Source organism: Tursiops truncatus, chromosome 16, assembly GCF_011762595.2.
Source record: "Tursiops truncatus isolate mTurTru1 chromosome 16, mTurTru1.mat.Y, whole genome shotgun sequence".
NCBI lineage: Eukaryota > Metazoa > Chordata > Mammalia > Artiodactyla > Delphinidae > Tursiops > Tursiops truncatus.
This window is the reverse complement of record NC_047049.1, coordinates 31,937,432-31,951,585: the sequence shown is the minus strand read 5'-3', so window position 1 is coordinate 31,951,585 and position 14,154 is coordinate 31,937,432. Positions and strand designations below refer to the sequence as shown.

The 14,154-nt window shown below is 46.0% G+C and overlaps 1 protein-coding gene across 1 annotated transcript in view; it reads right to left on the bottom strand.

The window, feature by feature from the left end:
• PDLIM1 (PDZ and LIM domain 1) overlaps positions 1-14,154 on the bottom strand; it is a 45,902-nt gene that overhangs the window by 2,292 nt on the left and 29,456 nt on the right. Inside the window, exon 5 of the mRNA XM_019939675.3 lies at positions 5,176-5,327. Coding sequence (XP_019795234.1) covers positions 5,176-5,327 — 152 coding nt within the window. The remainder of the gene's footprint in view (positions 1-5,175; positions 5,328-14,154) is intronic.

Here is a 14,154-nt window from a genome sequence, read left to right as displayed (position 1 = left end):
TGAATAAGAGCGACAAATGGCTTTTTGTGTCAGGTGAGGGGGCGAGGAGAGGGTCATCCCATATCTGCAGCCATGCTGGGCAATCCTGGGGCTGATAAATGCGGGCCCTAGCTCGCTTGTCCTTTTCAAAAACGAGTCCCCATATGCTGGCTGGCGCTTCTGAACCCAAAATTGAGACTGTGTGTGACATAAGGGGCATTTAGAGTTGGCTAGGCGTGGTAGACTGTATATTTTATCTGCAGTTATCCGTACCCTCCCATACTTCCCAGTAGGTCAGTGCTTCTCTGCTGGTGGCGATCTTGTTCCCTAGTTTTGGTTGTCTCCATTGCAAGGGAGTGCTGTTGGCATCTAGGGTAGAGGCCAGGGATGCTGCTGAGTGGCCTAAAACGCACAGGACAGCCCTACAGGGGCTTATCTGGCCCAAAGTGTCAACAGCACTAAGGCTGAGGAAAACTTGCTCTTGGTGGCGTATACTCCCCCATCCCATCGACTTTGGGTTTGGCCACAAGACTTGCTTTGGCCATTGGAGTGTGGGCAGATGTGAGCCCTGTTTGGTTAGAAGCACGAAGTGCACTTGTGTGGCTTGGCCCTAACGCCACTGAGCTGCTGCCCTCTGCCATAGGAAATCTGGCCATGTGCAACAGCACGGATGGACCTGGAGGGGAGGATGCTTAGTCAAGTAAGTCAGGCAGAGAAAGACAAATGCTCTATGTTATCACTTACATGTGGAATCTAAAAAATAAAACAAACAGGGACTTCCCTGGTGGCGCAGTGGTTGGGAGTCCGCCTGCCGATGCAGGGGACACGGGTTCGTGCCCCGGTCCGGGAAGATCCCACATGCAGCGGAGCGGCTGGGCCCGTGAGCCATGGCCGCTGAGCCTGCGCGTCCAGAGCCTGTGCTCCGCGGCGGGAGAGGCCGCAACAGTGAGAGGCCCGTGTACCGCAAAAAAAAAAACAAAAAACAAATGAATAGAACAAAACAGAAAGGGACTCACAAATATGGAGAACAAACTAGTGGTTACCAGTGGGGAAAGAGAAGGGCGGGGCAAGATAAGGGTAGGGGATTAAGAGGTACAAACTACCGTGTACAAAATCATAAGCTACAAGGATATACTGTAAAGCACAGCAAATATAGCCCATATTTTACAATAACTTGAAACAAAGAATCTATTAAATCACTATGTTGTACACCTGAAACTTAGTAATATTGTACATCAACTATATATACTACAATTAAAAAAAAAAAAAAAAAAAGAACAGCAAGCCCTGGACTGTGACACTGCTCTCTGCTGGGATCCCAGATAAAGCCCGCCTCGCTGCAGCTCGTTCAGCTCTGCAGCGCCACCTGCTGGCTCCATTTTCTTCTCTCACCTATTCAGCCAACACTGCAAATGCAAAAGAAATTTCCCTTCTTCCTTCCCTCTCCACTAGCTTACAGTAGAAATAGCTCCCTTCAGACTGTGGGCTACTACAAAAATTTTCAAATATCTCTCCTTCCAATGAATCTTGCATCTCAAAGCTTTTGGGAAGAAAGTGAAAATGAATGGTGTAAAGCACAGCCTTTTTACTATCCACTTCCATGCTCAGCAACCCTCTGTGACTACACTACCTATAGGATCAAATTCATGGTCCTTAACCTTGCACCTGGTGGTCCTCCATGACCCGACTGCAGACCATCTGAGGATTTTCCTGGAAGCCTGGGAACCAGCCAAAATGAGCCTAGATACTTCCTGAGCAAGCCTCCAGCTTTCTTATCTCAGAGCCTGGGGTCCCCATTGTGTTTCTCAGTCCATGATGGCTGGGGACAGATAAATGAATAAACAAGATGTGGTGTATACATACCACAGAATATCATTCTGCCTTGAAAAGGAGGGAAATGCTGACACACACTACAGCATGGGTGAACCTTGAGGACATTATGCTAAGTGAAATAAGCCAGATACAGAAGGACAAATACTGCATATTCCACTCATATGAAATACACGGAATAGTCAAATTCATGGAAACAGAAAGTAGAATGGTGGTTTCCAAGGGCTGGGGAAGAGGGAGCCATGAGGAATGGGTGCAGAGTTTCGGTTTTGCAAGATGAAGAGTTCCTGCGGATGGACAGTGAAGATGGCAGCACAGCAGTATGAGTGTCCTCGGTGCCACGGAATCATATGCTTAAAAACGGTTAAGACGGTAAATTTTGTGTTAGGTATATGTCCCCACAGTGAAAAAAAAATAAAGCCTCCTTCTACCTGCAATTCTTAGAATTTGATCCAGAGCAAGAGGAAGTGTGAGGAACCCAGGACCCTTTCTCCTAGTCCAGAGGCTGAATTTCACCCCAATTGAGAAGACCCACATTGAGCCTGGAGATTTATCACCAAGCCCTGCTGCAGCCAGACCTCCCTCGGGGGCCTCACTGACTGTGCCTGGCACATTACCGCACTGTTTCCCTTAAGGCTTTAAACTACCCGTGAAGTAGCCATTATTAGCATCACTGGATGTGTGCAGATAGAGTAGGGCTTAGAGAGAGGAGCCACTTGCTGGAGGTCTCGTGGTGGGTCTCGGGCAGAGCCTGGACACCAGTGCTGGTGGTGCAGTGCTGCTTCATGAACCACAGCCCTTCTCGAATGATAGTAACCCTCACGGAGTGCCTTCACCATGCACCAGCCACTGCCCTGAGCTTTGACCATTTCATCTCAAATGAAAACAGGTATTTGAGCTCCCTCACTTGAGAGCCTTCTGCATGTGGTAGATGTCTGGATTGGAACTTACACTGTTCCATTCAGTGAAAATTTAATGCAAGTGCATATCAAGAGATAAGGGAGAGACCACAAGATTTTTTCCCTTTACCTTTTTAGCAAAATTTTTATTTTCTTTGGAGCAAGGAGATATCCAGCCCAGGCGAGAAAAACTATAATTCTCAGACTGTTTTGCAACTAGATGGGGCCATGTGACTAAATTTTAGTCAAAATATAAGTGGAATAGTCATGTGGGACTTCTGGGAAAAAGAAAGCTGGTTCATCTGAAAGGGGGATTCCCCAATTAGCCCTTTCCCTGTTCTTCCTTCCTGGTCCCTGGAAGTAGGCATGATGGCTGGAGCACCAGCTGCCAACTAGAACCATGAGGTAGCCTTGAGAATGGAAGCCACTGGCTTGGCAGGTAAGAATACGGGATGGAAGGGATGAAGCATGAAGAGCAGGGAGCTGCCACCTCAGGGCAACTCAGTGATCCTGGGCTTCAAGTCCTTCTCTGTGACCTCTGTGACCTGAGGGCATGCAGTGAGGTGAGCCCTGCAATGTCTGTCTATGTTCTACTTTGGGCTGGAATGGACTGACTTTTCCTCTCTTAACTGAAGGGTTTTGCACCCACTTACTCAGAGTATAGTTGTGGTTTCTCACGTTTTGAAAAACCATCATCCTCTAGGGTTGGCCCCCAGGTCATCTGTCAGTTGGGCTAAGACTGGAACTTAATACAGAGTATATGATGCATTCCTTTCAAATTGCACAGGTACTCCAAGAAAAGGGGAAAATTGCTGGTAGGGACAATATCCTGCTAGCATAAAAGAAGAATTTTCCTAATATCCTGTGCTTGTAAATTGCCGGTTTCTCTAAAGAACCACCCAAATGGGGAGGAAGCTTGGGTGCTGAGTGTGTTCAGGAGGGAACTTTCAGCTCAGGAAGGACTCCTGGGAAGCCAACTCTGCAGCTGGGGGCTTCCAGGCGGAAGGTGACTCTTCCAGAGGGCACTCAGCTCTGACCCTCACTGGCCGCCCTGGGCAAAGAACCAACCCCTCAGGAGCCTGGCTGAAGCGGGTCTCCGAAACAGAACAACCAAGTGTCCCTCCCAGAAGTACCAACTCTCCTCACAGGCAGGCACACTGGGAAGAAGAAGAGAGCAAGAGAAGGCAGGGCTCCGGTGAGCCTCGTGGAAAGGGACAGTGCAGACTATGGAGGGCTGGGCCTCGCTGAGACCAGGAAGGGCTGCAAAACCCAACTCTCCAGAACTCACTGGTAGTTAGGCTGATGGCGAGAATCAGAGGCACTTGTGAATGACCACCTGCGAGGTGGGCAAGCCCGAGAGCTGTCGCTCACAGGTCACCTTTGTGAGAAGGGGAAAAAAACATCTCTTGTGCAACACACCCATCTGCCAGAAATTTCTCCTTGTTGTTGTTACAAAGCTGTTGAGACAGCTTTGCTGCCACCCACTTGAAAATTATCGTGAGAAGCACAGAGTGTATGATGTGTAGAGGGCAAAGCCTGTCTCCTGAGACCTGCAGAGCCACATGTGTGGCCCTGGGCGCCTCGGGCATTGGAGCTCACGTGTGGACAAGCTAAGGCTGGCCTGGAGCCTCTTGATGAGGTCTCAAACATCATAACAGTTACGAAGCACCTACTGTGTGCCGGTCACAGTGACAGGTGTTTTGTGTAATTTATAACATTTGATCCACACACCAGTCTTAGAGGAAAGGGTTTTCATCCCTGATTGGCATATGAGCAAACAAGCCTGGAAAGGTTCAGAGACTTGCCTAAGGTCACTCGGTGGGGGGGATGTGGCCAAACTGGGGGCCCTCCGGTTCTCAGGAAGCCATCCTCCCTAGAGCAAGAACAAGCACGTGGCCCCAAAGTAAAGCTCAGAGCCTGGCTTCACTGCTGCTGATTCATTTCATTCTGCTTGTCATTCATATCCCATGGCCTTCACCCACTCACAGGTGCCAACCACCACAGAAGCATGGTGTGTGGGCTCAAACCAAACCAGTGGCCAAGGGACAGACGACAGAATCCCACAACAGTCAAGCTCCCCACGTCCTCAGCCTCCCCATGCGCCTGTGACAGGAAACAGCTAGGCAGGTGTGGCTGGGAGTTCATTCATTCCTCCCCCGACTCCACCCCCCTTTTTCTTTTTTTTTTTTTGGCTGGGACTCACAGCTTGCAGAATCTTAGTTCCCTGACCAGGCATTGAACCCGCACCCTCAGCAGTGAAAGCGCAGAGTCCTAACCACTGGACCACCACGGAGTTCCCTCTTTTTTTTAAAAAAAAGAGCTTTTAGCCTTTTAAGAGCCATGCTCTTTCCACCTCTTCAGGGCTGTGTTCATCTGTGTTTCAGCAATGACTGCTTCTCTGCCCAGGTCTTGAACAAGAGCCTCTGACCACACACACACACACACACAGAGACACACGACTGATTACCTTTCTCCTCAGACTCCAGGATCTCCTGCAAAACCAGGAATGAAGTGGACTGTTTTGGAGGCTCATTTAACTCTTGTTTCTCCTGAAGCATCTTGTAAACTTCAGATTCTTTGTCAATGACGAGTCCGCTTGGAAGCTGAGAATGGTCTAAGCTGTGAAGAATGTTTGCAAGTTCATTAGGACATGTCAGAAGTTAGGAGAAAAAAATTCACCAGGCACCCCCTTCCAAGAGAAGGCACCCATGAATCAAAGGGTGGAGAGAAATGATCCCAATGGACGAAGCCTTCTTCAATGCAGCCATAGACCTCCTGCCGATACTGTGAGGTGTCTGTAGGCAGAGCTAGCTGCTGCTTCCAGACAATAAGAGGCTAGTTTTCCAAACAGTTTCAGTGATTCAATTACTTTTTAGCCTAATCCCATGGAATGGGAATGCCGTGCTTCTTTCAAAATTACATAAACAACATGATGTTGAAAGAAATTTTATAAGAGGGAAAATGTCAACCACAATCCGAGCACTAAACACTCAGCTGGGTCCCCTTAGTACGGGCCACATACTTTCCCCAGAGCAGAAATCAGTGTTCTTTATTGCTGATGACATCAAAAGGCTCTCTCTGTCTCCATAAACTCTCCTAATTCTCACAGCAAGGAGCTCTGGTCTCTTCACCTACCACACAGAAGTAACAGTGTCTGCCCTGCTCAGTTCACACCGTTGTTGGCAAGGATGAGAAAGGCAAGAACTTTGTTTTCTGTTTTCTTGGAGTCTAGTTGCTTTACAATGTTGTGTTAGTTTCAGGTGTACAGCAAAGTGAATCAGTTATACATATGCCTATATCCGTTCTTTTTTAGATTCTTTTCCCAAATAGGCCATTACAGAGTGTTGAGGAGCGTTCCCTGTGCTATACACAGGGTCCTTATTAGTTATCTGTTTATATATAGTAGTGTGTGTATGTCAATCCCAATCTCCCAATTTATCCTCTACCTCCGCCCCCCCTTAACCCCGGTAACCATAAGTCTGTTTTCTAAATCTGCGACTCTGTTTCTGTTTGGTAAATAAGTTCCTTTGTACCATTTTTTAGATTCCACACGTAAGCGGTATCACATATTTGTCCTTATCTGACTTACTTCCCTCAGTGTGACACTCCCGAGTTAAGAACTTTGTAAACAGTGACGTGCTGTTCCGCTGAGCGAGGGGCAGAGGCCTCAGCTCGGGCCCAGGGACGGGGCAAGCCAGGCCTTGCCGCCCACGCCTCCCCCTGTCCTTCTGGGCTCCCCATGACAGGGTGAGACGGGTAGAGCTGGCGGCCTCTTTCCCCCAGGGCCCATTTTCCAGGGGAGACACCTCTGCTGCCTGGTTTCGGGGAACGAGGAGAGTGAAAGGAGGTAAACTCCAGTCAGCTTTACCTGTGAAGTCTGTCCTGAGTCCCACCCCTTTGCACCACCCCCTCCTCCCCTGTCCCAGCCACGCCATCTGTTAACAGCACGGCTGACCAGCTTTGCAACCTGTTCCTCTGCCGCCACTCTCAGCCCCCAGGACCGCCTTACTTTTCTGACCAGAGGCCAGGGTGGTATTTGAAACACAAGAATCAGACTGTGTGGGGATGTGGCTGCAAGTGTTCCCATCTGACTCAGAACCAAATATTCACAGTATTAGTAACAAGACACAAGCTTAACCAAATTCATCTCCTTTGGAGTGAATATTCATTACAAAAAGTAGAAAGGCCCTGCAAGATGTGGCTCTGCTCCCCTCTCCAAACACATCGCCTGGCACCCCTTGCTCGCTCCAGTGAGACCAGCCTTCATGGGGTTTCTAGGACACACCAGCCTCAGGGCCTTTGCACATCCTGCTCCCTCTGCCTGGAACGCTCCCTCCACAGAGAGCCCCGTGGCTCCCACACTTCACTCAGGTCTCTGCTCAGATGTCCCTCCTCAGAGAGGGTCCCCGACCCTCAGCTTAAAACAGTCCACTCCATCCCTGTCACTCCTCCCCTTGCTCTGCTGCCTCTTTCTCCATGTTGTTTCTCACTCACCGTCAGTTATACTTGTTTCTTTATGGTCTGTCTTCCCCTGGAAAGTAAGCCCCACGAGGGCAGGGCCATGGCCTGCCTTGTTCACCACTGTGTTCCTGCCTTGTATCAGTGCCCGGCACGGGGCTGGAGCATGGTAGGTGTTAGAGAAGTGGGTTAAGTGCCTTTCTCCTCCTCACTGCACCCTCTCCCTGCTCCTGTGGGGTTGCAGGGAATCCCCCAGGGCTGTGCCAGGGACATGGGCAGTCCAGCCTCCTGGGCCCAGGTCACCTCCTGCGTCTCAGCCTCAGCTGCTTTTTCAGAAGCCTCCACCCGCTAGGGAAGAAGGGCAGTGCGCCCAGTAGAGCCAGAGAGGAAATACCAGATGGTGGTGCAGTTTATCACCCACCCATTGCATAATCAGTTAACATTCCATTTTAAATGTGACTCAAGGCCCTGGCTGGAAGCAGGGTCACTCGCATCAGTGAAGCTCTAGGTTTTCCCTTTGACTACAACCAGGTTCTCACAATAGAGGACAAAACCCTCAAAGAGTGACATCTGTTCTGCTGCTCTCAGGGAAGGTCAAAATGCAAGTAGAGAGACTCATCAGCTGGTCACTTGTGCAGGCCACGGTGGGGCGGCGGGGGAGGGAAGCCACCACCCCTGCCCGTCCACAGCTGCTGGTCTCTGTCCGTGTCTCTTTCCCTCCGTCCCCCAGGCAGGTGATGGGCCACCCTGAGGAGCGGTTGTAACCAGGGGCCACAGTCTTCCTGTGGCCCACCTTTTTAGCCCTATTGTCTGAGATACATGCTGGACTCTTTCTTTGAGTCTTGAGTTCTGAGCTTGCCCTATAATAAATGTATTGTGTTATTTTGACAAATATTTTTTTCTATTACACTTAGAACTATTTTAAAATCAAGATCAGACCGTGGAATGTTCTTGGGGAGAATTTTTCCCCTTCTTTGGTGTATGTTGTTATGTCTGGAAGCCACCAAGGGACTGCTAAAAATGACAGAAGCCAAACTACAAGGTCATCACGTATTCTTCCAGCAAATGGTCTTGGAAAGTATTTCCATGATTAATGAAAAGAAAACAGCTTACTATTTATTCTCAAATAATGATAATATCTTTCTACCACTTGACAATTTATAAAGCACTTTCAATACCCATCGCCTTACTGGAAGCATTGATCTGCTTAATTCAAAGATAATATCCTAAGACCCAAGTCTTAGATGTTAGACTATCAGATATAGACAAATGACATCACAATATATTAAAAAAAAAATTCTAGGACAAAAACATGCATGAGAAATGGAGCCCCCAAAAAAAGCATTCTCACTTTTTATATATAGTAACAGCATTGAAAGGAAGAATTCTATAGTGATAAGCTCTCAAAAAATGAGCTACATGACTGAGTCACCAGGAGAAAAACTTCTGAGAGTGGGTCACTAAGAGTAAGCACAGCCTTCTAAACCCAGTCTTTACAATTTTAATAACAAAATACAAGATTTTAATCAAATTCAACTCCTTTGGAGCAACTATCCATTACACTCTTCATGTTTCCTGCTTCTTGTTTCTCCCTGAGTCAGACTTGGTGCTGAATGTACACCAGTTCCCTAAATGTTTTCTTTCAGTCTTTTAGGCCCTGACCACAGGGCCTGTCTCCCCAGGGATCTCACAGCCAGGTGGCGCTCTGCCTGACGAGGTGACTGACGTAGCTGGGTGTTTAAGGCTGGTGGTCTTTAGAACGTGAGAAGAAAACTCCGCTTGAGCTCGTTTGCAAGAAGAGGATTTCAGAAGCTGAGCCTGCAGACCTTATGTGACACAAAGGCCTGTTCCAGGCAAAAGAGCAGCTGGGGTGAAGGTAAGAAGGTCGAGGAGAACAGAGGAAAAGCACACCCATGGTTTTGGAACAGCAACCCTGGGATGAGCATCTACTCCATCAAAACGGTGAAGTGACCAGAGTGGGGACATAAGAGACTCTTTAATTTTTTTCTTTTTAAACTTGAGCCATCACCCATGGAAGCAACTTAATAATCTGTATATAAATCTCAGCTAAAACAAGGAAGCCATAAGAAAACAATTCCCACTGCTGATAAAACCTTAATGGCGTCATTTTCTCACATACTAAGTCAGCTTTGGTTCTGCACTAAAACTGCCTGTGTGTGTGACAAAGTTTGGGACGCAAAGAGGGATTATTTGAATTATAAGATGCATCCAGACAGGAGAAGACATTCTCTTCATAAAAATCGTTTTGCCATCTGGGAAGATGGAGTAGACATAAGTTTCCCTATTCCTCCCACTAAGTACAACTAAAAACCCTGGACATTCTATATAAGATGAACACAAGAAGACTCGGGGGACTTCACTGGTGGAGCAGTGGTTAAGAATCCGCCTGCCAATGCAGGGGACACGGGTTCGAGCCCTCGTCCGGGAAGATCCCACATGCCATGGAGCAACCTAAGCCTGTGCGCCACAACTACTGAGCCCACGTGCCACAACTACTGAAGCCCATGCACGTAGAGCCTGTGCTCCGCAACGAGAAGCCACCACAATGAGAAGCCCATGCACCACAATGAAGAGTGGCCCCTGTTTGCCGCAACTAGAGAAAGCCCATGCGCAGCAACGAAAGACCCAACGCAGCCATAAATAAATAAATAAACAAATAAAATTTATATTAAAAAAAAAAAGACTCTGAAAGGGGGACAGAAGAAGGCAGACCAGCCAGAGACCTTGGGACCCAAGGAATGACAGTGGTCATACACTCCAGGCTCCAGTAGGGAGCCCGTATGTCACCCCCACCCAGCAGTGACAAGGCCACCACTCAGCTGCAGTGAGTCTGTGGAGGCCATGTGGGTAGCCAGAGCTCCCACTCCAGCAATAATGAGCAGCCTCCAGTAACTCCAGTGTCAACACAGTAGAGTGGGGAGACTGGACTTCTATCTCCGCCTTGGTTGAAACCACTCCTCATGGTGGCCCATCACCTGACCTGGGGATGGGAGGCTCCCACAGTCCCCTGAGGGTGGGCTGGAGAGAGACAAGAGCAGGGACCAGCAGCTGTGGACATACAGGGGTGGTGGCTTCCCTTCCCCCCACTGCAGCCTGTTGCAAGTGACCAGCTGATAAGTCTCTTCTACTTAAATTTTGACCTTCCCTGAGAGCAGCAGAGCATGTTCATTCTGTGAGCTTCATTGCTGTTACTGACCCTGCTTCCAGCTGGGAACCTGAGTACTTCAAGTGCCCCAGGAGGCTGACAGGAAAAAGAAAAAGAGAGGAGAGGAAGAAGTAACTTGGGGAGAATTACCCAGGGAAAACCTATACCTCAGTTTTCTTTCTTTTTTTTTAAATTTAATTTTATTTTTAATTTTGGCCATACTGCGTGGCTTGCGGGATCTTAGTTCCCCTACCAGGGATTGAACCTGGGCCCACGGCAGTGAAAGTGCTGAGTCCTAACCACTGGACTGACAGGGAAGTCCCTCAGTTTTCTTTTTAAAATGACATGTGAGCTAGTTATACAATGAGTGGATGCAAAATGAGTGAGTAAACATAACTGGAATAATTCATTTGCACTTGTAAAATTGTCTTTACCCCTAAAGATAAAGTGGTTAGATTTGCTGAGAAAACTGTTTGTAGCCATCGCCTGCATTCTTGAACCTGGGAGACAGCCTGGTGGACTGGAGAGCATGTGGCTTTATTTCTCACAAATTAGAACTTCTCTACATACAAACCTTTCCTTCTGTATTGATAAATTGCACCACCATTTGATATTTGTTCTTTGGCTCCACTGGGTACACTATCCCTCTTCCCTAGAGGGTGGAGGCGTCTGAAAAAACAGCCAAGGCTGAGAGGCAGGAGGTGATCTGAGCCCAGATATCCAGAAAAGGACTAGAGGATATGTTGATGGCAAATGAGCTCATGAAAAGATGTTCAACATCATTACCCACAAGGCAAGTGCAAATTAAAACCACAGTGATACATTACTACACACCTATGAGAATGGCTAGAATAAAAAAGAGTGGCAACACCAAATGCTGGAGAGGATACGGAGAAACTAGATCAAACATTGTAAGTAGGAATGTAAAATGGTACAGATATCCTGCAAAACTGTTTGGTAGTTTCTGTAAAATTAAACATGTAACTACCTTATGACCCAGCAATTGTACTCCTGGTCATTTGTCCCAGAGATGAAAATTTATGGTTACACAAAAACATGTTCACAAATCTTTACAGCCACTTTATCCATAGTAGCCCCAAATCAGACACAACCCAGATGTCCTTCAATGGGTGAATGGTTAAACAGACTGTGGTATATCCATACCATGGAATAAAAAGGAACAAAAGAGGATAGAACAACCAGACAGAAGATTTATAAGCAAACTGAGGACCTGAACCACACTATAGACCAGCTGTACCTAACACACACAGAACACTATACCCAACAACAGCAGAATATACGTTCTTCTCAGGTGCACACAGAGCATTCTCCAAGATAGATCACAGGTTAGGCCACAAAAAAGTCTTCACAAATTTAAGAAGACTGAAATCACCAGGTATCTTTTCTGACCACAATGGAATGAAACTAGAAATCAACAGCAAAAGGAAAACTGGAAAGTTCACAAACATGCAGAAATTAAACAACCCACTCATGAACAGGAAATTAGAAAATACTTTGAGACAAATGAAAATGAAAAAAGAATATATCAAAACTTACAGGACATAGCAAAGGCTGAGAAAACATTATAGTAGCAGTAATGCCTAATTTAAAAAGAAGAAAGATCTCAAATAAGCAAACTTTACACCTCAAGGAACAAGAAAAAGAAGAACTAAAATTAGCAGAAGGGGACTTCCCTGGTGGCACAGTGGTTAAGAATCTGCCTGCCAATGCAGGGGACACGGGTTCTAGCCCTGCTCCGGGAAGATCCCACATGCTATGGAGCAACTAAGTCCATGTGCCACAACTACTGAGCCTGCGCTCTAGAGCCCACGAGCCACAACTGCTGAGCCCGCGTGCCACAACTACTGAGGCCCGTGCACCTGGAGCCCGTGCTCCACAACAAGAGAAGTCACCGCAATGAGAAGCCCGTGCACTACAACAAAGAGTAGCCCCACTTGCCACAACTAGAGAAAAGCCCGCGCACAGCAATGAAGACCCAACGCAGCCAAATAATAAAATAAAATAAATTTAAATAAATAAATAACGTTAGTAGAAGGAAGGAAATAATAAGGACTACAGCAGACATAAAATAGAAAAGAGGAAAACTGGAACAAAATTAAGAGTCTGGTTTTTTGAAAAGATCAACAAAATTGACAAACCCTTAGCTAGACTAAGGAAAAAAAAGGAGAGAAGACTGAAATAACAAAAAATCAGAAATGAAAGAGGAGACACTACCATGCCTGTGACAGAAATAAAAAAGATCATAAAAGACTATTATGAACAATTATATACCAACAAACTGGATAGCCTAGAAGAAATAGATAAATTCCTACCAAGACTGAATCATGAAAGAAAAAAAATATGTGAACAGACCTATAATAAATAACATGATTGAATCAGTAATCAAAAATCTCCCAACAGGGCTTCCCTGGTGGCGCAGTGGTTAAGAATCCGCCTGCCAATGCAGGGGACACGGGTTTGAGCCCTGGTCCAGGAAGATCCTGCATGCTGCGGAGCAGCTAAGCCCGTGTGCCACAACTACTGAGCCTGCGCTCTAAAGCCCACGCCCATGCTCTGCAACAAGAGAAGCCACCACAATGAGAAGCCCATGCACCGAAACGAAGAGTATCCCCCGCTCACCACAACTAGAGAAAGCCCGCACACAGCAACGAAGACCCAACGCAGCCAAAAATAAGTTAAATACATTTTTTAAAAAATAAGTCATAAAAGGTCTTTAAATATATATATATATATATATATATATATATATAAAACAACTAAAAAGCCCAGGACCAGATGGCTTCACTGGAGAATTCTACCAACTATTCAAAGAAAAATTAACACCAATCCTTCTCAAAGTCTTCCCAAAATAACCGAAGAGGAGGGAACACTTACAAATTCATTCTGTGAGGCCAGCAATGCCCTGATAGCAGAACCAGACAAAGATACTACAGGAAAAGAAAACTACAGACCAATATCCCTGATGAATATTGATGCAAAAATCCTCAGCAAACTGAATTCAACAGCACGTTAAAATGATTATACACTATGAGTAAGTGGGATTTGCTTCTGAAATGCAAAGATAGCTCAACATATAAAAATCAGTCAATGTAATTAATACACTATATTAACAGAATGCAGATTAGAAGACAAAAACCACATCATCATTTCAATTGATGCAGAAAAAGCATTTGACAAAATTCAATATACTTTCATGATAAAAACACTAAAGAAACTAGGAATAGAAGAAAATTACTTCAACATAATAAAGGCCATGTATGACAAGCTTACATCTAACATCATAATATTGAAAAAGTAAGTTTTTACTCTAAGATCAGGAACCAGACAAGGATGACCACTCTCACCACTTCCATTCAACATAGTACTAGAAGTCCTGACCAGAGCAACTAGGCAAGAAAAGGAAATAAAAGTCATCCAAATTGGAAAGCAAGAAGTAAAATTATCTTTGTTCACAGATGACATGATCTTATATGTGGAAAACCCTAAAGCTTCCATACATGAAAAGAATTGTTAAAACTAGGACTTCCCTGGTGGTCCAGTGGTTAGGACACCACGCTTCCACTGCAGGGGCACAGGTTTGATCCCTGGTCAAGGAACTAAGATCCCACATGCCACAGGGTGTGGCCAAAAAAAAAAAGAATTGTTAAAACTAATAAAGGAATTCAGCGAAGTTGCAGGACACAAAATCGATACACAAAAATCAATTGTGTTTCTATATACTAACAAAGAATGATCCAAAAGGAAAATTAAGAAAACAGTCCTATTTAAAATAGCAACAAAAGAATACAATACTTGGGAATA